The 22,500-nt window shown below is 45.0% G+C and overlaps 4 protein-coding genes across 8 annotated transcripts in view; all 4 read right to left on the reverse strand.

The window, feature by feature from the left end:
- Positions 1–1,421, reverse strand: part of LOC134180456 (myb-like protein X) — a 2,432-nt gene extending 1,011 nt beyond the window's left edge. The window contains exons 1-6 of the mRNA XM_062647610.1: positions 1,336–1,421; positions 1,176–1,209; positions 1,021–1,072; positions 364–961; positions 125–298; positions 1–55 (exon numbers count right to left, since the gene is read on the reverse strand). The exon at positions 1–55 is cut by the window's left edge and continues 73 nt beyond it. Of these exons, the coding sequence (XP_062503594.1) occupies positions 1–55; positions 125–298; positions 364–961; positions 1,021–1,072; positions 1,176–1,209; positions 1,336–1,378 (956 nt within the window). The 5' untranslated portion in view covers positions 1,379–1,421. The remainder of the gene's footprint in view (positions 56–124; positions 299–363; positions 962–1,020; positions 1,073–1,175; positions 1,210–1,335) is intronic.
- An 846-nt stretch (positions 1,422–2,267) lies between these two features.
- LOC134179923 (recQ-like DNA helicase Blm) lies at positions 2,268–13,542 on the reverse strand. 5 transcript variants are annotated; one of them, XM_062646949.1, is made up of 6 exons: positions 13,430–13,542; positions 4,645–4,695; positions 4,535–4,574; positions 4,072–4,469; positions 3,749–4,018; positions 2,268–3,631 (listed from the first exon to the last, which is right to left on the reverse strand). In XM_062646949.1, exons 5-6 carry the CDS (start codon positions 3,989–3,991, stop codon positions 2,447–2,449), a joined length of 1,428 nt encoding a protein of 475 aa, XP_062502933.1. In that variant the 5' UTR covers positions 3,992–4,018; positions 4,072–4,469; positions 4,535–4,574; positions 4,645–4,695; positions 13,430–13,542; the 3' UTR covers positions 2,268–2,446. The 5 variants fall into 5 exon arrangements, with proteins under 5 accessions (XP_062502933.1, XP_062502935.1, XP_062502932.1 ...); XM_062646951.1 differs by lacking the exon at positions 13,430–13,542 and adding an exon at positions 12,672–12,894; XM_062646948.1 differs by having other exon boundaries at positions 4,535–4,695.
- A 911-nt stretch (positions 13,543–14,453) lies between these two features.
- LOC134179634 (uncharacterized) lies at positions 14,454–16,160 on the reverse strand. Its single transcript, XM_062646570.1, has 7 exons — positions 16,155–16,160; positions 15,999–16,053; positions 15,360–15,930; positions 15,121–15,294; positions 14,924–15,051; positions 14,619–14,756; positions 14,454–14,564 (listed from the first exon to the last, which is right to left on the reverse strand). The coding sequence occupies exons 3-7, from the start codon at positions 15,709–15,711 to the stop codon at positions 14,454–14,456; spliced, it is 903 nt and encodes a 300-aa protein (XP_062502554.1). The 5' UTR covers positions 15,712–15,930; positions 15,999–16,053; positions 16,155–16,160.
- A 1,112-nt stretch (positions 16,161–17,272) lies between these two features.
- LOC134180190 (recQ-like DNA helicase BLM) overlaps positions 17,273–22,500 on the reverse strand; it is a 7,314-nt gene continuing 2,086 nt past the window's right edge. Inside the window, exons 2-8 of the mRNA XM_062647287.1 lie at positions 22,397–22,500; positions 22,236–22,334; positions 20,178–20,326; positions 19,956–20,093; positions 19,091–19,217; positions 18,768–19,037; positions 17,273–18,608 (exon numbers count right to left, since the gene is read on the reverse strand). The exon at positions 22,397–22,500 is cut by the window's right edge and continues 10 nt beyond it. Coding sequence (XP_062503271.1) covers positions 17,388–18,608; positions 18,768–19,037; positions 19,091–19,217; positions 19,956–20,093; positions 20,178–20,326; positions 22,236–22,334; positions 22,397–22,500 — 2,108 coding nt within the window. The 3' untranslated portion in view covers positions 17,273–17,387. The remainder of the gene's footprint in view (positions 18,609–18,767; positions 19,038–19,090; positions 19,218–19,955; positions 20,094–20,177; positions 20,327–22,235; positions 22,335–22,396) is intronic.

Consider the following 22,500-nt stretch of genomic DNA (forward strand, 5'->3'; position numbering starts at 1 on the left):
TCAACAAGTCTTTCACACACTCGTATTTTTCTCATTCTATTCTCAGTTCTTGTATCTAGTAGAGAAACAATCTAAATCTCCAGACATCAATTCACCACTATATTATAAATCTTCTATAACTAACTTGCAATACCAACACGTTCCGTTTCATCAGATCTCGTCTTGGGTGAAGCTGCACAACTTTCTCCTTCTACCTGTTTATTGCATTCCAACGTTATTTCTTCTGGACTAAGACAACATTTATCAGACGATGGATTGGGGGGTCGAAGGAACATATCAGATAAAACATTGGAAATTGCTAAATGACAAGAGAAGATGATTCATACACAGACAGCACGCAGATAGAAGTACAAGACAACTTACCAATCGCTGAACTCGAACATGACATGTCGACTGGACTGGCAGTCATGCAATCAAAGTCGGACAGTTGTTGCTTCGTTCGATTGTCGACATCGGACGAGGATGCGCTGTCTTGCTTCGAATTCTTCTCTTCTTCACCGATAGATTTGGAAGAAGTGACGATTTGCTCGTTGACAGTTGACGCTCTAAAAATCAATCCGATTGTTTCTCGTTCTTCTTTTCCTTTTCTCGTTTCTCTCTCGACGTCTCGAGAGGCAACTTCAACATCATTTTTTGCTTCTTTGTTTTCTTGTTGTTTTGGCTTAATTTTTTCATCTTCTCGAACCGATTCTTCTTCTTGTTCTTCTTCTTCTTCTTTTTCTTCTTCTTCTTCTTCTTTCATTTCATCTTTCTCTTCTTCCTCCTTATTTTCTTCCAACGATTCCTTCGTTTGTCGTTCCTCTACTTCTATTTTATCTTCCTCTTGTTGATATTTTTCTTCAAGGTTTGACCGTTGCGATTCTTGATGTTTGTTGTCATCTCTTTGTCTGTCATCGTCATCTCTCACTTCTACGGCCACAATTTCATCTTCTCTGCCGCTAGTATTTGTTTGCGGTGAAATCTAAACTTAAAAAATTATGTATTTAGTTTATCGAATTAATGCTCAAAATGTAAACGAACCGAACAGCTAGCAATTTGCTGCGCAGCAGACGACTCTCGAGACCGACGTGTCCTGCCAAAGTAGCGCGCGTTAGACAATTGTCTTCGACGTTGTCAAGAGACAAAATCGCCGACAACGCGGCAAGACATTTGCTTTGTGCACTGTTACCCCCTACCTTTTATCTTTTCGGCGTTCATGATTTTCAACATCTGAAACAAGCAAAAACTCATCACAATAGCGAAAACTCAAAATAATTTAATGCGAAATTTTGTTCATGTACCACGTTCCGCAACACATGGAACTCTTTACCATATTGACGAACGTCAATTTCTCACCTTTTTCGTCGTCAGTAATTGGTTTTGAACAACAACACCCCATAGCTACACGAATCTCTGGAGCAAAGCACCGACGCACACGCACACTGGAAACTCCAATAGGCAAGTGACGAAAACAAACGACCATTGTGAACGAACACATGCAAACCGCATGCGCTCTCAGTCGGCCAATCACTTTCTTACAACATATCCACACTGTGAAAAGCAAAAACATTCAAAATTACATGAATTTTACCTTCTGGGTTTTTACATTTCTTTCTTCCACTAGCAATTACCTATATATACTTTACCTAGCGAGCTCTCGATATATATACTTGCGCTGGATAGTTATACTTATTACTGTATTGATCCGTCGTTCACGTATATTCAACCGACAAAGCAGCAGCGACGCAACAACCATGACTGGTCCGGGACTAAGGTTAGGGTTATGACACTTGTATGGGGTTAGGGTACGGGGGCGGGGGTGGACGAGTTACGGCAGCCACAGTTGGCCCCTAGTCCAGTTAATTAATTAATTAAGGCGGTGGGACCAACTATAGAGTGACAGTGCTCGAGCATCGTTCTCGAACACCCGAAACAATTACTTATGATGGTCCAGTCATACAAAAGTTTAATAGGACGACAGCAAGATGGTTACGCTGCTACAGAAGGACAAAGTTTGATTAGAATGAATGTGGAGTAAGATCGTCACACACACGGTGGCTCGAGCAACGATGTACACTGTACCTCCAGATTCCAAAAGAGATATGCGTATACATACATGCATGCAATACTGTACAGTACACACATGGCATTTCGTGTGATGTACTTACCCCTGCATAGACCTGCATGCGTGCATACTCGCTATATCTGCATGTAGACTGAAGCGTGTTCATATCTACCTCGGGTCCTGTATATATAGATCATCAAGAGTGAAGCGTAAATTTGTTGGACATTGTTCAAGTCGTTCTTGTTTGGAGAAATCCGCGGTATATAAAAGACAGTCGATAAGAATTATCAGCCCGCTTTACTTCTTCAAAATATTATTCACATCGTATACTATACCCACGATCCTACCAGTCTATGCACTCCAGTAGAAATCAATTTTTACATATTAATTACAGTTTTATATCTAGTCTCCAACCTTTCTTCTCTTTGGTCCCGGAGTAACAAGAGGTACACCACTAGCCGATCTGGACGGAACCTTGGCGTTATTGAAGACGGCCACCGATCGGTTCTGCAGATCTGGCCTCGCAAAGTTACTTGTATTCGATGACCTAGACGTCGAAGTCACCGGCAGAGAAGGAGCAGAGCGACTTGTACTTCGTACACAACTCTTTCCCCATCCTGCCGTCGTCTGTTTCCCTCGTCCCCGTCCTCTGCCATACCCTGATCGTCCGGGTCCGCTTCCTCTCTTCCATTTATCATCCGTCTCCATTCCCTCCCCAACGTAACACGGATCAGCCCAATACCCCGACTCGATCCCCGACTGCCCGTCGACTTCCTCCACCTCTGTAGGCGGATCACCCCCAGGTGCATACTGCTTTACTAGCGCAACGATTTCGTCTCCGTAATGCTCCAAGTAAGTCGGCACGATACCGGAGATGTACCGAAGAGCTTCTATCGTCACGGGAAACGTCGTCGCCATCTCCTCCAGTGCGTCGTCGCCGACAATCCAGTGAGACTTAAACGTCGCACTGAACTTTCGCGCAACCGCACTGCGCCACTCTCTGAGTGACTTCAGACAGTCCTTTTCGAGTTGTTGTCGAGCTCTACCAGACACCGGAACGCTCGGAGTCCTCGCCGATGACCGATTGGTGGCGACAGAAACCGGCACGTCGAATAAAAAGCGTGCTTTACCCTCGAGTAGGGCGTCACCGCGTTTACCCAAGCGAACGTACCCAATGATGTTGTCGTGCATTCCCAAATGCATCTCCTCCATGAGAAAACCATCTAGCGCGAGCTTATGAACAAACCGCTCGACGTCCGAACGACCGCTGGGACCCTTGCCGTACATTTCCAGCTTGTCGTGTCCCAGTTGCAAGATCCTCTGCAGTTTGCTGCCTCGTAGGACGTCGATGACGTAGTTGAGTGTGAAGTTGGACTCCCTGCCTGACGTCAGTTGTCTCACGCTTCGAAGGACGCATTGAGCTAGATCGGTCATGTCGTTTCTGTCGAATTTGACCCTGAATGAACAGTTGTCGCATGCTGTTTCGGAGTTGGCGTCGCATAGTCGCCTACTGACTGACTCGCCGAGGTAGTAGAGTTGCTGGGCTCGACGACAATCTGACACGTTCTCGCAATACTGAACCATTGCCTGTAATGAAGATGAAGCAAACAATAAAGAGAACGCGAAGGACAACGGTGTGTGTGCGTGCGTGCGTGCGCGCGCGCGCATCAATGTGTGAAATTTAACCAACCCGATGCAGGATACCTTCAAGTTCGCCAGACGTATTGATCGAGGATCTCCATCTTGAGCAAACGTTCGACCACTGTTGATAAACTCCGAGTCAATCAGCTTCCTCAGTCGTTCTACATCCGAATCACCATAAAACAATATGCAGTCCGCAATTTCTCCGTCTCTGCCTGCTCTCCCTGTCTCCTGGTAGTAACCCTCAAGAGATTTTGGAAGTGAATAATGAATCACGAACCTAACATCAGCCTTGTCGATGCCCATACCAAACGCAATGGTCGCACAAATCACCTACAAAAGGCCGATTAGATTCGATGAAATAAGAAGACACGAGTCACGTGTACTTTGTGCACGTCACACAGCCATTGCTGCTGGATAGCTGTGCGGTCGCTGTCGTTTAACCCGGCGTGGTAAGCAGCAGCGGAAATTTTCCCGCGCTGCAACTCTGCCGCAACTTGATCACATTCATTCCTGGACAAACGCAGCAATAGAGTACTGTACAGTGTCTCCTATGTACTGATTGCATTGAGTGTTCACAACTGTACAGTGTAATTACGAAACACACCACAGAAAATTAATTAATCACTCAATTGATCTACAGCTAACAGAGATGCGTTTCAGTGTTCAAATGGCTCAACAATACAACAATACAACAGCCTCATCAACAATACGTGGATGACCGGACAGACTGGCTGCTCGTGTCAAAACTTTGAGTTCTTGTCTGCGACAAGACAAACGCTTTCTACAAACCGTTTAACATCAAACAAAAGCATTTGAAATGCAGCAACAATTTATGTGTTGTTATACCTCAATGCTAGAGCTCTTTGCAGCTAAGCGAAATTCAAGCCTGGAACAGCAGCCAACAAAGAAGCAGAAACGCAATCAAGATAGCCACAGATTTAGTCCAAAACTTCTACCCTTCTTGTTTCAACAAAATTGAATTCGTCAAAAGGATCAGAAACACTGGCCTAGAGAACACACACAAATCACTGATTCTTAGCTTTAACATTTCCGTTTAGGTGGATGCAAAGCCTGGCTAAATGGTAACTTAGAAAACGTGTGTGTGTGTGTGTGTGTGTGTGTGTGTGTGTGTGTGTGTGTGTGTGTGTGTGTGTGTGTTCATGTGTGTGTGTGTGTGTGTGTGTGTGTGTGTGTACGCGCGTGTGTGTGACTGCGTGACTGGGCGTAAGTGGGCATGTGATACAAATTTGAACTAATAAATCAATCTATAATCGCTTAGCTTATGGAGAAAACCTAAAGGCAGCGGTGTTCCCGTGACAGTGAATGTATTGAAGAACAACTTCACGCATTTTTTGGTTATCCAGGTAAATCACAAGTTGAAAGCTACAAGTTTATGTCATAAAAATAATAGGTAATTAGCAAACACCTCTGCATGTTTATCCAGTTCTGTGTAGAGAGTCGTGTACAAGAGCTTACAACATGAGCTAAATAATGCGCACATGCCGTCGCTCGCACCTCTCAGCAAAGCAGGCGCACATATAGTTGTACGTACAACGTGACTGTTTGACAAGTGGAATGAATCCTTACCTATTCTAAATACTATATTTACATAAACACGCACAAATACCTCTGTGATGATCATGTCTACATATAATGTAAGTCTGCATGTCTGTAGAAGTAAAACCTAGCTTACCCTACAGCAAATATTAATCTAGTGACGTCCATATGTATGGATTTATAACGGAATTATAGTATTGTAGCAACGGTGTAGCGCACTAGCTACTTAGCGTACGTTAGTTGACGTCATTAGGTAGCGCCTATATAACTTGTGAATTTGCTAGACTAGCTTAGTATTGATTGTGTACCGTGTAGTACGTGTATTGTGTAGTACGGTGTATCGTCTACTTATATAGAGCTTAGTTCAAGTTCACTACTTGGTGTACGTAGCACTTGCGTAAGGATTGATCAGTTGATCGTTCGAGTGTGTCCTATATACCAGTGCCTGCTTGGATTATATTACACGAGAGAGTGCAGTATAGCACGGATACGTCTAGACAGAAGTACAACGTATTTTATAGAACGTTGCGTCTGGACGGTGCTACATTTGGTGTCAGGAGTTCGGATCTATCAGCGATACAGCAGCATTTTGCCGAAGTGATCGAGTACGGATCTGACAACGATAGGAGCATTTGCCGAAGTGATAGTAAGAAAGTGTCTTTGCTTGTACGTGTATACTATCGCATTACAGTGTGTACCGTTGATTTGAATTGCGGTGCCTATATTTTGAATTGCGGTACCCATACTTTGAATTGCGGTATCGTTGCCCACAGTTGTGGTATACTGGTGCTTTGAATTGTGGTACGGTAACTAATGGCGCAGCAAGGACAGGAACAGGAACACCAGCAACCGCACAATCCGCGTTCTCTTGGCAGCCGGATAGTTTCTCTTCCCGATTCGTTTAGCGACGGTGATATCGAACAATGGCTGAAGAAGTTTGACTTGTGCGCGGATGCTAATGGCTGGAATACAGAAGACGGTGGGACTAAACAAAAGATCTTACCGACGTATCTGAAAGGACGTGCTTGGGTGGTTTACGATCGTCTTACCGCAGAGCAAAAAGATACGTATGCACACTTGTGCACAGCTCTCAAGGGAGTGTTCTCACCACCAACGGCAGAACGGCGGCGACTGTCTACGCGTCAATTCAAAGACCGCAACTGGAAAGCTGGTGAGCCTATGGAAGTCTACGCAGGAGAGCTGGAGCGACTGATTGACAAGGCGTACCCGGAACTGTCAGCCGCTATTCGGCAACAGCAGCTAACCGACAGATTTATAGAAGGCATGCCTGAATTCGTTCGTCATGAATTAGAACTCCACGCAGAAACCACGCTGGAAGCCACAATTACAAGGGCGAAAGAGTTGATGCTGTTGAGTGATCGGCGTAAGACAACCGGAGGATTACAGGCGGTAGTTAATGCCGTCGATGGGAGATGTCCGCCACCTCCGTGGAAGTCAACAAAAGACGAGTACATTACGAAGCTAGAGAAGAGACTGGAACAATTGGAGTTACAGCAACAACAATCAACGTCTCAAGGGCAACCTACTCAATATGCATACCCAGTTGGACGACGTCCGGCTACCAAACCCGGAAGTGGTGAGCGATTGTGTTACAAGCGCAATCGGCCAGGACATCTGCAACGCGATTGTCCATTGTCGAGGTCCACACAGCCACGCGGAGGAGGATGTTTTGTCTGTGGTAGACAAGGCCACATGGCTCGTGATTGTGACCAGAGACGTGACCGACGTGACCAACGATCTATGGCATCATCAAGAGACATCGATCGCCGCGGTAACCACCTGCCCACAACAGGACAGACATCTAACCGAAACAGTCAAGGGAGGTTTTACCAGGTGAATGGCATGGCTAAATCGTTAGTGGTTTGCGGTACTGTGAATGGAATAGAGAGTCCGTGCCTTATTGATACTGGCGCGTCTGTATCGTTGGTCCCTATATCAATGGTGGTTGGAAAACCGCTACTTCCGTGTTCGGTTAATGTAGATTTACAGGCGGTCAACGGAACCAGGTTGCAGGTATTGGGGGAGGTCGATTTGCTGGTCGGTTTAGACCATTGGGTAGCTCCGCATCGTTTTATGGTTGTGCCCACAGATACAGGACCCATATTGGGATCTGACTTTCTACTCCATCGTGGAATGATAGTAGATCTGAAACGAGGACGTCTGGATTGGATAGGAGGGTCTCTGCAACTCAAGAGAGATGTACCAGAAGAACGGAATGAAGATGTACAGAAGTGTAGTTTGGTTTTGGAGACACAAGTACAGACACCAGGAATGGAATGTGTGGTTACCATGGCAACAATAATCAATAGTGATGGGCAGCAGTGTTCAACTACGACTACTCAAATGCTGGAGCCAAACCAAACGCTAATGGACAGTACAGGTGCTTTGATTGCCAGAGTATTGGTTCCTGAATCAAGTACAAGAAGCCCAGTGCAGCTACTGTTTATGCAAGGTTCAAGGTGTCTCAACAAGGGGACGGTATTGGGCACTCTTGTACCTGTTGATCAGTGTATTCAGACAGATTCTTGCTGTACTATTAACCCGACCTCACATGAGAAGAAGGACGACTTCGAATTCCTCAAGCAGTTTGATTGGTCAGCAACTCGTTTGGCCCCAGGCGAGAGAGGCCTACTGGACAAGCTTGTGTTAGATAACAGAGAACTATTTTCTCAAGGAGACGGAGATGTGGGGAGATCCAACATCGTTCAACATGCCATACCACCCCAACAACATAATCCTGTCAAGCAACGACAATATCGGTTGCCGCAATCACTAAAGCCATTGGTGCAGCAACAAGTTCAAGGCATGTTACAAAATGGGATTATCACACCATCAGCTAGTCCTTGGTCCTCTCCTGTTATTTTAGTGCGAAAGAAGGATGGCAGTTATCGATTTTGTGTTGATTACCGGGCCTTAAACGGTATCACCATCAAGGATGCCTATCCACTACCTCGAGTGGATGAGACACTAGATTCCCTGGGAGGAGCTCAATACTTCTCAACATTAGATTTGGCCAGCGGTTATTGGCAGGTTGAGGTTGACCCGAGTGACAGACCGAAAACAGCTTTTTCGACACCACAGGGCCATTTCGAATTTACAGTAATGCCGTTTGGGTTGTGCAATGCCCCTGCAACCTTCCAACGGCTAATGGAATATGTGCTAGCTGGACTACAGTGGGAACATTGCTTGGTTTACCTAGATGACATAATTGTTTTCTCAGAAACATTCAAGGAACATATCACTAGGCTCTCAGGAGTTTTTGATCGGCTACGCAATGCAGGCCTCAAGCTGAAGCCTAAGAAATGCTGTTTTGCGAGGTCAAGTGTCCAGTACCTAGGACACATCGTGTCTCGAAGAGGGTTAGAGGCAGAGAAAAGCAAGGTGCAAGCAGTTCGTGATTATCCAAGGCCTACAAATGCGACTGAGGTGCGCAGCTTTTTGGGGTTAGTAGGCTACTACAGACGGTTTGTACGGGGTTTTTCGACAATTGCAAACCCTCTGTTTAACCTAGAGCGACGTGCGACTCAATTTTACTGGGGTGAAGACTGTGAGGCAGCCTTCAATGAGTTGAAAACAAAGCTGACTACTGCTCCCATTCTTGCGTTCCCCAAGTTCGATGTTCAATTCACCCTGACGACGGACGCAAGTAACCATGGTCTTGGTGCAATACTTTCTCAGAAGTATGAGGGGAAGGAGTATGTAGTTGCGTATGCCAGTAGAGTACTGCACAAAGCAGAGCTTAACTACTCTACTATAGAGAAAGAAGCCCTTGCTTTGGTGTGGGCAGTGGGACACTTCAGGCCATATTTATTTGGAAGATCATTTGTGTTGATCACAGACCACTGTCCGTTAACGTGGCTTAAGACCATCAAGGAACCACGAGGACGTTTAGCAAGATGGTTATTGTACCTGAGTGAGTTTGACTGGTCCATCCAACATAAACCAGGTCGACAGAATACAAATGCAGATGCATTGTCTCGCCACACACCAATTGCACAGCAGGAGGAAGTCCAAGAAGGAACCACGCTCGATGATCGATTCGAAGACATCTCAACACCCGTGGTTGAGTCAGCCAATGCTGTTGGACTATGCCCCACGTGGACAAGATCCGAATTGGCTGAGATGCAAGAGAACGACCCAGTCATTTCCCAAGTACTCCAGTATTTCCCTGATCATCCACCCGTACGAGGACCTTGGCGTACTAGTCAGCAGTTGTGTGCTTTTCGCAAAGTGTGGCACCAGCTCACAATAGAAAATGGTATTTTGTACCGGTATCGACCACAAGCCCCAACTCAAGGAGGTGACAACAGTCCAAGACTGGTGGTCCCAAGATGCTTGATTCCCAAGGTGTTACATAGTCTGCACGACCAAGGTGGACACTTTGGCGTCGACAAGACAATAGACAAGGTCTCGGAGATTTGCTGGTGGCCAGGATACACTAAGGACATCCAGACCTATATTCACACGTGTCAACAGTGTGCCAGGAAGAAGCAGCCCAAGAATCCAATACAAGCTGACTTGCAATCGATTCCTATTGGAGGTCCAATGGAAATGTTGGCCATGGATTTTGTAGGGCCACTACCAACAAGTAACAAGGGGAATAAATATATCCTAGTCATGGCCGACTACTACACCAAATGGGTGGAGGCATTCCCGCTTCCTGACCAACGAGCAGAATCAGTGGCAAAGGTTCTCGTCCAAGAAGTTATTTGTCGTTATGGAGTGCCCGCAATCATCCACAGTGACAGAGGAGCAAATTTTGAAGGAAGGGTGATGCAAGAAGTCTGCAAGCTATTAGGGATGAAGAAGACTAGAACCACCTCTTATCATCCTCAATGTGATGGACTAGTGGAGCGGATGAACAAAACGCTCATCGAGGCATTGTCAAAGTATGTTGAAGGGAACCAGACCGAGTGGGACGAGTGGCTACCTTTAGTACTCATGGGATACAGAACCTCAAAACATGCATCCACTGGAGAAAGTCCACACGAGTTACTGTTTGGAAGGAGAGCACGACTTCCGATTGATGTAGAGCTTGATAAAGCATTACCAGAGGAGCAATCTACAACACAATTTGGCAAAGATCTGAAAGCTAAACTACAAATAGCACGAGAAATAGTAAATGAAGAAACAACAAGAGCACAGCACAGGCAAGCAAAAGTCTTTAACCAAAGGAATAAAGAGACAACAAAGTTCAGAGAAGGAGACTATGTGTGGCTGTACAGTCCGGCGGTTAAGAGAGGTCTATCACCAAAGTTGTCAAAACCCTATACTGGTCCGTTCAAGATCCTGAAGCTCCACAGTGACAACAATGCCTCTATTGTTCACACACAAGGAGGTCGACAGCAACGAGTCCATCTGAACAGATTAAGACACCACTACCGACGACCCATGGACTTGCAAGATCCAGAGTTGATGTCAACTCAACAACAGAACAAGCAGACAACTAAACGACGTTTTCCATTGCCTGATCGTAATGACCATGAGCGTGCGATGGGAGAACTGGGAATCCGTCACGAGATTGTTGAGCTGTCCGACGCAAGTGCACCGGAGGTTGACAATGAAGTCGAGCAGCCGGAGCCAGAGCTACAGATGGCACATCCGGTTCGTCCTCTTCGAAATCGGCGACCACCTGGCTGGATGAACCAAGAAGAATATGAGTTAGACTTACCGTAGCGTTGTGTTGATTACTGTTACCTTGACTTTGACTCACGAGGACGTGTTTTAGAATAAAGAGGGAGGAATGTAGCAACGGTGTAGCGCACTAGCTACTTAGCGTACGTTAGTTGACGTCATTAGGTAGCGCCTATATAACTTGTGAATTTGCTAGACTAGCTTAGTATTGATTGTGTACCGTGTAGTACGTGTATTGTGTAGTACGGTGTATCGTCTACTTATATAGAGCTTAGTTCAAGTTCACTACTTGGTGTACGTAGCACTTGCGTAAGGATTGATCAGTTGATCGTTCGAGTGTGTCCTATATACCAGTGCCTGCTTGGATTATATTACACGAGAGAGTGCAGTATAGCACGGATACGTCTAGACAGGAGTACAACGTATTTTATAGAACGTTGCGTCTGGACGGTGCTACAGTATTGCCGAGCGTAGCGAGGCTTCTAATCTGGGTCGAACAACAGAAAGGGGCGTGGTCCTATATGGCTCTCCATCGAGCTCTTGGTATGTGTGTGTGTGAGTGTGTGTGTGTGTGTGTGTGTGTGTGTGTGTGTGTGTGTGTGTGTGTGCGCGCCTGTGTACACACAAATCTCAAATTTGTCCTCCCCGCGACCACGTTTCATGATAGGACCTACCTTAAAAATCGTTTTCGTGTCCGACTACAGATGAGTCTAAGACCAATTCGTTTAAGTGAGCAAACGGCGACGAAAAAGCTTCATGAACTTCCGTCGCCCCATCCTTTTGTATTGTAGCTAAGGATTGTGTGTAGGTACTTGACAACCAAGGAACACCTTCATTAGCTGAATGCCGCCTACAGTCAACTATTCACACGTCCCATACTACAATCAATCCTTTACTACACTGTGCTGCATCTAACACTGTTGATAGTCAATGTTTGCCGATATCAACTTCTAGCCTCGCAAGCCAGGCTCTTCCGCGCAGTCGCTGAGCTAGCCGCACGTGAATCACACGAGGAGGAGGAGCTTTTACCGGAATTGCTCCAGCGCGAGCAGAGCCTGGTCGCTTTCGAGAACGTCATAGTGACGTGGGACCCCCGATCCGGTTTCATAGCTTGATAAAGCTAATTCTATTAGGTAAGCATGTAGGTACGAAAGTTGAGAACACGCGACATCGCTTCACGCACTTGCTTGTTTTGCACGAAGTACGTAGTTGACATCATCGTTCGCTTCTAGTACGTATGTAGACAGCTCAGCCATGTAATATTCTGCAGTGTCACGACTCGATCCATTTCAGCATTCAGTTTCGCCAACAGCACACCGCCGAATCTAGATCTGCAGCGCGGTAGTTTGAGAAATGAACTCATTGTACGCGGTTAGTGTATATATGTAGCAGTCAGAGTCCGTGCACTGAAACAAGTCGTACGTAGTACACGTGCAACTACGAGTCAACTCTACACTTCCTGAACATGGTAGGTCCACTGCACTGCTGTTTTCCCATGCCTACATGTTTCCAGTTCACCGTGAGGAGAGCCAATATCGTACAAAAGTGCTGCTTGCTGAGTCGAAAGTACCGTCACATAGACTGCGTTAGCAATACACGCAAATCTGATCATGACGTGGAGAGGTCAACAAGCTCTAGGCCACTGTTTTCATGAACCATTGAGTGAAACTGGGCAGGCAGTTCTCACACCATTTCCCCCACAGACTATAGATGTCAGAGTAGACGCGCAAGAGTGGTGAATAGTTCTACGTCGGTTTCAATTCGCGCAAACCTGCAGATGAGTTCAGTAGAAAGAAACGTTGCTGGAGAGTGTAGGTTCAGCGGACCAGTCCCATGTAGGCCATTCCTACGCTCATTATTCACCAGCACTTTGTCCATCAACAGCTTCACTGGATTTTGTGTTCGCGCGCTCTCCGCGGAGGGCTACCTCTCTGCTTCGTGTATCAGCGCAATTACAGTAACGAGCTCTTTAGGAAATCGAATTAGCCTTATGCAAGCTATGAAACCGGATCGGGGGTTCACGTCACTATGACGTTCTCGAAAGCGACCAGGCTCTTCTCGCGCTGGAGCAATTCCGGTAAAAGCTCCTCCTCCTCGTGTGATTCACGTGCGGTACGCGGTTAGCTCAGCGACTGCGCGGAAGAGCCTGGCTTGCGAGGCTAATCAACTTCTATGTCAGTAAATACCATAGCACTGTCGTTACAACGGAACTGAGTGCATACCTAAACTGTACATTTCAATTGCCTTGATCACGATCGCAAAACGACGACTACCTATACCTGTAAACGTAATCTAAACTACTAGGAAGTTTGCATGTTCTACTTCCATGACAGCTAGGGTTTCAACAAATACGTATTGTCTAGCTGGGACTCAGCGTTTCAGTGGATGGTCTGAAAACTCCGTTGGACGTGTTACTCACAAACGCTAGGCGCCTACGAATACCGTACAACTAGTTGTATGTCAATATATGCATGTTTCATGCAGCTTCTAGAACAAAACTCATTGAATCATGAAATGAGTCACATTTACCTGATGTTTTCCGTCTCTTCATCTAACTGTACGTGACCCTAGTACTTACGGTAACCGCTATCGACGTCTAGAACGAAAGAGGACAGTCTGACGCTCACAGCCAAAATGCAGTCTGCGCCATCTTGCGCAAGCGCACTGAGTGGCGGGGTATGTACATATGTATGTTTGTGCTGGCAGTGCTCTATGAACGCAAGACAATTAACGTACGCGATCTAGTTCTAGACAAGTCAGCGCATGAGTACTTTCCTACGCTATTATTAGCTCGCACTACAGCATAGGCTCCACTCAACTTCGTAAGAGCGTCATACAGAACCTGATGTGCTCACGTAACTATATAATTGGCATAGTAGCTGTTTAGGAATAATAGTGCATATCACGTACGTGACATAAGCGAATCGCTTACACAGTGACAAACGAAGGTAGTGTAGTCAATTAATTTAATTTAAAGTACTTGTGGACTCCAAGGTAGATTTCCAACGTTGGTATATTATAGTAGAATAATATATAATTTAAAATGAACTAAATATAGATAATTATATATACATTAATATGTTAGAGATAACTACACTAGTAAACGTCCGTGTTCTCGTCCTATACTACACTATGTACATATTTGAGTCATCTGTAGCCAATCCTACCGGAGGTCTGCGACAACGCCCGGTATTGTCATGTCCAATGTCACGTGATTGGCATCCTAAACACAAAGCCAATACACACACACACACACACACACACACACACACACACACACACACACACACACACACACACACACACGCACACACACACGCACACACACACACACACACACACACACACACTTACATTTCACTGATAATGTAATTAATAGACGTACCGTAAATAGACGATAAAATTCACGTTCTGGGTGATGATGTAGATGATGTGCTGGAAGCTTGCAATGTGTAATGCAGTCCATTCCACGTCGAGTCATTGTAAAGTATCCAGTCCTAGTCACACAAACGTTACTCCCACCACAAGGTCGTTTGTAAATCGATCTGCACCCTTACCGTTCTGGAGCACACACGATAGCTATTGACTCTTTCATCAGTCTCTGATACGAGTAGTGACAATGAAGGTCAACACTTGACAGAAAACAGCCATGAGAGGGATGAGTCTGTAAACACGATTTCTTCGGTTAAAAGTATAATGAAAGATTATATTGGGTTACGTGAATCCATCCCACAGTCATGAGCTCATGTTCAAGTTGATAAAACACCAAGTCATCTTCGTCATACGTTGTACAGGAAAATGAATTTCCCGTTTGTTTAGGAATGAGAATATGAGTTACGTCTAACACTCCATTGATCTATACGAACAGAACAAACAGTTACTATTTAGTAGTGCTTGTGTGTAAGGAACAAACAAAACACACACACACACACACACACACACACACACACACACACACACACACACACACACAATCAATCAATCAATCAATCAATCAATCAACGTCCATCTCTAAGTACTCACTTCTTTTCCGCAAAGAATTCCACCAGTCTCGATGTCGTCCATGGTATTTGGCGCAGCTGCTGCTAGAAACTGATCAACAAGTCTTTCACACACTCGTATTTTTCTCATTCTATTCTCAGTTCTTGTATCTAGTAGAGAAACAATCTAAATCTCCAGACATCAATTCACCACTATATTATAAATCTTCTATAACTAACTTGCAATACCAACACGTTCCGTTTCATCAGATCTCGTCTTGGGTGAAGCTGCACAACTTTCTCCTTCTACCTGTTTATTGCATTCCAACGTTATTTCTTCTGGACTAAGACAACATTTATCAGACGATGGATTGGGGGGTCGAAGGAACATATCAGATAAAACGTTGGAAATTGCTAAATGACAAGAGAAGATGATTCATACACAGACAGCACGCAGATAGAAGTACAAGACAACTTACCAATCGCTGAACTCGAACATGACATGTCGACTGGACTGGCAGTCATGCAATCAAAGTCGAACAGTCGTTGCTTCGTTCGATTGTCGACATTGGGCGAGGATGCGCTGTCTTGCTTTGAATTCTTCTCTTCTTCACCGATAGATTTGGAAGAAGTGACGATTTGCTCGTTGATGACAGCTGACGCTTTAGAAATCGATCCGATTGTTTCTTTTCCTTTTCTCGTTTCTCTCTCGACGTCTCGAGATGCAACTTCAACATCATCTCTCGCTTCTTCGTTTTCTTGTTGTTTTGACTTATTTTCATCTTCTCGAACCGATTCTTCTTCTTCTTCTTCTTCTTCTTCTTCTTTCATTTCATCTTTCTCTTCTTCCTCCTTATTTTCTTCCAACGATTCCTTCGTTTGTCGTTCCTCTACTTCTATTTCATCTTCCTCTTGTTGATATTTTTCTTCAAGGTTTGACCGTTGCGATTCTTGATGTTTGTTGTCATCTCTTTGTCTGTCATCGTCATCTCTCACTTCTACGGCCACAATTTCATCTTCTCTGCCGCTAGTATTTGTTCGCGGTGAATTCTAAACGTGAGAACAACAACAAATTATGTATATATCTTATCGAATTAATGCTAAAAATGTAAACGAACCGAACAGCTTGCGATTTGCTGCGCAGGAAACGACTCTCGAGACCGAGCACGGTTTCTGTCGAAAATAGCGCGCGTTAGACAATTATCGATGTTGCCATGAGACAAAATCGCCGACAACGCGACAAGACATTTGCTTCGTGCACTGTTACCCCCTACCTTTTATCTTTTTGGCGTTCATGATTTTCAACATCTGAAACAAGCAAAAATCTCATCACAATAGCGAAAACTCAAAAAATTTAATGCGAAATTTTTTGCTCATGTACCACGTTCCGCAACACATGGAACTCTCTATCCTATTGACGAACGTCAATTTCTCACCTTTTTCGTCGTCAGTAATTGGTTTTGAACAACAACACCCCATATCTACGCTAATCTCTGGAGCAAAGCACCGACGAACACCCACACTGGAAACTCCAATAGGCAAGTGACGAAAACAAACGACCATTGTGAACGAACACATACAAACCGCATGCGCTCTCAGTCGGCCAATCACTTTCTTACAACATATCCACATTGCGAAAAGCAAAAACATCCAAAATTACATGAATTTTACCTTCTGGGTTTTTACATTTCTTTCTTCCACTAGCAATTAACTCTAGATACTTTACCTATCGAGCTCTCGATATATATATACTTGCGCTGGATAGTTACACTTATTACTGTATTGATCCGTCGTTCACGTATATTCAACCGACAAAGCAGCAGCGACGCGACAGCCATGACTGGTGCAGGACTAAGGCTAGGGTTAGCACTTGCATGGGGATAGGGTGGACGAGTTACGGCAGCCACAATTGGCCCCAGACCATTTAATTAATTAATTAAGGCGGGGGACCAACTAAAGAGTGACAGTGCCCGTGCATCGTACTCGAACACCCGAAACAATTACTTATGATGGTCTAGTCACACAAAAGTTAGTTAGGGCGACAGCAAGGTGGTTACGCTATTACAGAAGGAAAAAGTTCGATTAGATCGGATGTGGAGTAAGATCTTCACACACGCGGTGACTCGAGCAACGATGTACACTGTACTGTACCTCCAGATTCCAAGAGATATACCTATACACACATGCATGCAATACTGTACAGTACACACATCGCATTTCGTGTGATGTACTTACCACTGCATAGACCTGCATACTCACTATATCTGCATGTATACTGAAGCGTGTTCATATAGATCATCTTGAGCGAAGCGTAAATTTTTTGGACATTGTTCAAGTCGTTCTTGTTTGGAGAAATCCGCGGTATATAAATGACAGTCGATAAGAATTACCAGCCTGCTTTACTTCTTCAAAATATTATTCACATCATATACTATACCCATCGATCCTACAAGTCTATGCACTCGAGTAAAAATCAATTTTTATACACATTAATTACAGAGTTATATCTAGTTTCCAACCTTTCTTCTCTTTGGTCCCGGAGTAACAAGAGGTACACCACTAGCCGATCTGGACGGAACCTTGGCGTTATTGAAGACGGGCACCGATCGGTTCTGTAGTTCTGGCCTCGCAAAGTCATTCGTATTCGATGACCTAGACGTCGAATTCACCGGCAGAGAAGGAGCAGAGCGACTTGTACTTCGCACGCAACTCTTCCCCCGTCCTGCCGTCGTCTGTTTCCCTCGTCCCCGTCCTCTGCCATACCCTGATCGTCCGGGTCCGCTTCCTCTCTTCCATTTACGTTTAAATCGACTGACAGTTGTTCGCATACGATTATCATCCGTCTCCATTCCCTCCCCAACGTAACACGGATCAGCCCAATACCCCGACTCGATCCCCGACTGCCCGTCAACTTCCTCCACCTCTGTAGGCGGATCACCCCCAGGTGCATACTGCTTTACTAGCGCAACGATTTCGTCTCCGTAATGCTCCAAGTAAGTCGGCACGATACCGGAGATGTTCCGGAGAGCTTCTATCGTCACGGGAAACGTCGTCGCCATCTCCTCCAGTGCGTCGTCGCCGACAATCCAGTGAGGCTTAAACGTCGCACTGAACTTTCGCGCAACCGCACTGCGCCACTCTCTGAGTGACTTCAGACAGTCCTTTTCGAGTTGTTGTCGAGCTCTACCAGACACCGGAACGCTCGGAGTCCTCGCCGATGGTCGATTGGTGGCGACAGAAACGGGCACGTCGAATAAAAAGCGTGCTTTACCCTCGAGTAGGGCGTCACCGCGTTTACCCAAGCGAACGTACCCAATGATGTTGTCGTGCATTCCCAAATGCATCTCCTCCATGAGAAAACCATCTAACGCGAGCTTATGAACAAACCGCTCGACGTCCGAACGACCGCTGGGACCCTTGCCGTACATTTCCAGCTTGTCGTGTCCCAGTTGCAAGATCCTCTGCAGTTTGCTGCCTCGTAGGACGTCGATGACGTAGTTGAGTGTGAAGTTGGACCCCCTGCCTGACGTCAGTTGTCTCACGCTTCGAAGAACGCATTGAGCTAGATCGGTCATGTCGTTTCTGTCGAATTTGACCCCGGATGAACAGTTGTCGCATGCTGTTTCGGGGTTGGCGTCGCATAGTCGCCTACTGACTGACTCGCCGAGGTAGTAGAGTTGCTGGGCTCGACGACAATCCGACACGTTCTCGCAATACTGAACCATAGCCTGTAATGAAGATGAAGCAAACAGTAAAGAGAACGCGAAAAGACAACGGAGTGTGTGTGTCTGTGTGTGTGTGTGTGTGTGTGTGTGTGTGTGTGTGTGTGTGTGTGTGTGCGTGCGTGTGTGTGTGTGTGAAATCTAAACCATCCCGATGCAGGATACCTTCAAGTTTGCTAGATGTATCGATCGAGGATCTCCATCTTGAGCAAACGTTCGACCACTGTTGGTAAACTCCGAGTCAATCAGCTTCCTCAGTCGTGCTACATCCGAATAACCATAAAACAATATGCAGTGCGCAATTTCTCCGTCTCTGCCTGCTCTCCCTGTCTCCTGGTAGTAACCCTCAAGAGATTTTGGAAGTGAATAATGAATCACGAACCTAACATCAGCCTTGTCGATGCCCATACCAAACGCAATGGTCGCACAAATCACCTACAAAAGGCCGATTAGATTCGATGAAATAAGAAGACACGAGTCACGTGTACTTTGTGCACGTCACACAGCCATTGCTGCTGGATAGCTGTGCGGTCGCTGTCGTTTAACCCGGCGTGGTAAGCAGCAGCGGAAATTTTCCCGCGCTGCAACTCTGCCGCAACTTGATCACATTCATTCCTGGACAAATGCAACAATAGAGTACTGTACCATTACCCAATACAGCAGTGTCTCCTATGTACTGATTGCATTGAGTGTTCACAACTGTACAGTGTAATTACGAAACACACCACAGAAAATTAATTAATCACTCAATTGATCTACAGCTAACAGAGATGCGTTTCAGTGTTCAAACGGCTCGGTTTATTGTTACAATGTAGTTAAAGTTGAAAGATCAATTCAGTAGTTCAGGAGTGGCCAACTGACTCTATGGTGCCTGTAGCACCAGAGGCTGGTCTTGAGCACACAGCAATCAAAGATTTGGCACCAAGGCTTGACCCCACTCAAGCAGATGGTGACGTCACGACTGTGACTGAAGAGCGGTGATTCCGTATTGGTGAACACAACGCATCACTAATGTCAAACATGTGTCTGTGTGCCTGCCTGCCTGCCTGTCTGTCTGCATCCATGCATGTACATGAGTGTGTATCATACACAGTATCAGTATGTATATGTATAAATAAATGTATGTATCATAATATGTCTGTACTACGTGTGTACTATGTAGGTAGGAAAGTAGCTTCAAACCAGTCTCATGCAGGTGTGTCCACGTCGGCGTGTCATTTCTGTTCCTGGTGACACACCAAGGCATCAGCTTTATCCGAGCTTGGCCATCCCTGTAGTTTATTGCATACGTGTATGGAATGGTCATTACGTCATATTTGCACATTCCACACTTATTTGACACTGTGAACGTACCGAGACAAGCAATAGACAATTCCAGACATTCCGCAAAATTTGTTCCTGATCAAGTCGACGATATCCTGCTTTGTACGCTTTGCCCTCTTTGGACGAATCTCATACTGTAGATTTGATCGATTGAAACTTTGAACAAACCTACAATATACCAAATACAGATATGGCATGTAGGATTACAACTGTGGCACAAACGAACAACGGCAATGCCTCAAGTTGTCTCACCACTTTGAATTCCTCATTTTCAGTTGATGAATGATGTCCTCACGAACTCTCTTGGTGGCTGTTGCAGTCAACGCCATCAATGGTACCGACTGAAACTTTTCCCTCAATGTACCAAGACGCTTATAATCGGGTCTGAAGTCATGTCCCCACTAGACAAAACAAACAGTAGTCGTGCATACAAATACACCGTTGTTGCAGTCCTCAGTGTTCTGCCCAGGATTTTCAAAGTGGTGGTAGGGTATCTGCTGCATGAGTGTGTGTGGTTAATTTTAGGGCATGGCTTACTTAGTCTAGACAAATTCACTGCTACAACAATTAAATTAAATATTCTCTAATTAAGGCAAAATATCCTCATGCCTTTTCCATTCCCTTCATCCATGGTAGACTCTGCCACTAATTGTGACCTGTCATCACTACTCCCAATGCTGATGCTGAAAGTGTCATCTGGCTCCAATCGATAACGTTTGCAGAAGAAATACAGACATCTTGACTGGACACCTCGACGATATCCGAGAAAGAAGTAAAGTAAACCCCCAGACAATCAAGTATTGTCGCAAAGCAGTCAAGTAAGTGCCAAACAGAATGTATCGCACTGTTGATGGTCTTTACTGTGAGCAAAACCTTGAGTCCCAACTAGCACTATACTGACTGTTCGAAATTGTAGTCATCAACTTGTCATTTGACAACTAACCAAGTTGATGTGACAACCAATTATACCAGTGAGGTTGCCATCCTGACGACTAAAGTCACTCAAGTTATGGTGGACCCAATAAATTTTTTCCTTTTTATGCTGTAGAGTAGAATAGGTCAGACTAAGAATGACACCTCTGAAGTCCTAGGATTTCGTCTACTTGCCAGAACAATCAGTATAATTAATTGATATTTATGAAATATATGTAAAAGTCCTAAACTCCTTGTAGCCTCGGTATTCCAGACTGCTTCTGCACATGATGGGAGGGGAGAGTGGGAGGAGAGAAGAAAGCAGTCTGGGGACAGCTCTATTGTAAGTGACTTCGGAAAAGTATAACCGCTCAAGTTCAGAAACACCCGCTCCAATCAAAACCACCGCTAAAAACAACGACCAATCAGCGCTGTAGACAATTGCTGACGTCAATGAGTACACTGTAATTACCTCTTAGTAATTCTCAGACGACTGTAATAGCACAGTGGCGTGCAGCTAACATAAATGCACGCGCTACTTGTTTTCCTCCTGATGACATGATAACTCATCCAATGCTTGTCAGACGTTACCTGATGATAAAGCCATTGCCGCGACTGTTCCGACTACTTTGTCCACTTTTGACGTCAAAGCCTTGAAGACCCTTCAACTGCTTGCTAAGCAACATTAGTACGGGGCAGCGATGTCTTTACCTTTCTCCATACCGGATTGAGCAAAGTCACTCATTTTCTACGTTCTCCCGATCATTTGTATTCGGCTGGCAGCAACAGCTTCTGGCATCTGGTACTTGTCACTGTGTCCAATGAATGTGGGTATTATCGATTAATTAAGATGAACACCACCTATTTCCGATTACAATACAGCTGTCCCCAGACTGCTTTCTTATCTCCTCCCACTCTTCCCTCCCATCACATGCAGAAAGCAGTCTGAAATACCAAGGCTAAAACTCCTTGATGACTGAAAAATGTTGTGAGGTTGCCAAAATGATGACTATGCCTGCCATAAAATTTTGAACACTGATAATAATTAGAATAATTAGGTTGCAATTTCTCCTTAGACTGCACACATGCCCAAAATGTCACATGATCATTACTTTTTAATTTTATTTCGATCGGTCAATTGTGTTCATGTCCAAATATTCAAGCATAAAAAAACTTAGTTGGTCTGGCTTAAATTTGAAAGAAATTGTAACCGAGCAAGACAAACTAGACAAAACTACCAACTGGATGGTGACAGTCAGATCCACATGTAATAAAGTCTGCTGCCTAAACATGCGGCTCCATCAATCAATATTACAGTCGTACTGCATCACCAATCAAGTGCCACCAATCAACTACCACAAATCATTGTCACTCAAGCCTCGTGGCAAGTATTCTCACCTGGCTAACACAATGTGCCTCATCGATTACAAAACGATCCAGTTTACCTCTCTGATATAGACTGTCTAGTGCAGACAACAGCCTTCCGCTTGCACTAATCTGTTCACAAACAATCTTTAACAATAACACTTAATTAGTTAAGCCATTCATGTGTGGAAAACCTTCTCTGGTGTAACATAGAGTAACCGAAGAGTTGGTTTGCGTCTGGAGAGATCTTTGTACACCTCTTGCACTTCAGAGTGTGATGTGCTTCCCAGTAAATGAG

This window comes from Corticium candelabrum, chromosome 5 (genome assembly GCF_963422355.1).
Source record: "Corticium candelabrum chromosome 5, ooCorCand1.1, whole genome shotgun sequence".
NCBI lineage: Eukaryota > Metazoa > Porifera > Homoscleromorpha > Homosclerophorida > Plakinidae > Corticium > Corticium candelabrum.

Excerpts from the sequence above, each read along its gene's own strand:
- LOC134179634 (XM_062646570.1), bottom strand. The coding sequence starts at position 15,711 with ATGAAAGAAGAAGAAGAAGAAGAAGAAGAAGAAGAATCGGTTCGAGAA. Across the intron at positions 15,295-15,359 it reads ATGTTCGAGTTCAGCGATTG|CAATTTCCAACGTTTTATCT; the intron begins GTAAGTTGTCTT and ends CTTGTCATTTAG. Across the intron at positions 14,565-14,618 it reads TGACTGTGGGATGGATTCAC|ACTCATCCCTCTCATGGCTG; the intron begins GTAACCCAATAT and ends TCGTGTTTACAG.
- LOC134179923 (XM_062646949.1), bottom strand. The coding sequence starts at position 3,991 with ATGGGCATCGACAAGGCTGATGTTAGGTTCGTGATTCATTATTCACTT. Across the intron at positions 3,632-3,748 it reads TACGTCTGGCGAACTTGAAG|GCAATGGTTCAGTATTGCGA; the intron begins GTATCCTGCATC and ends TCTTCATTACAG.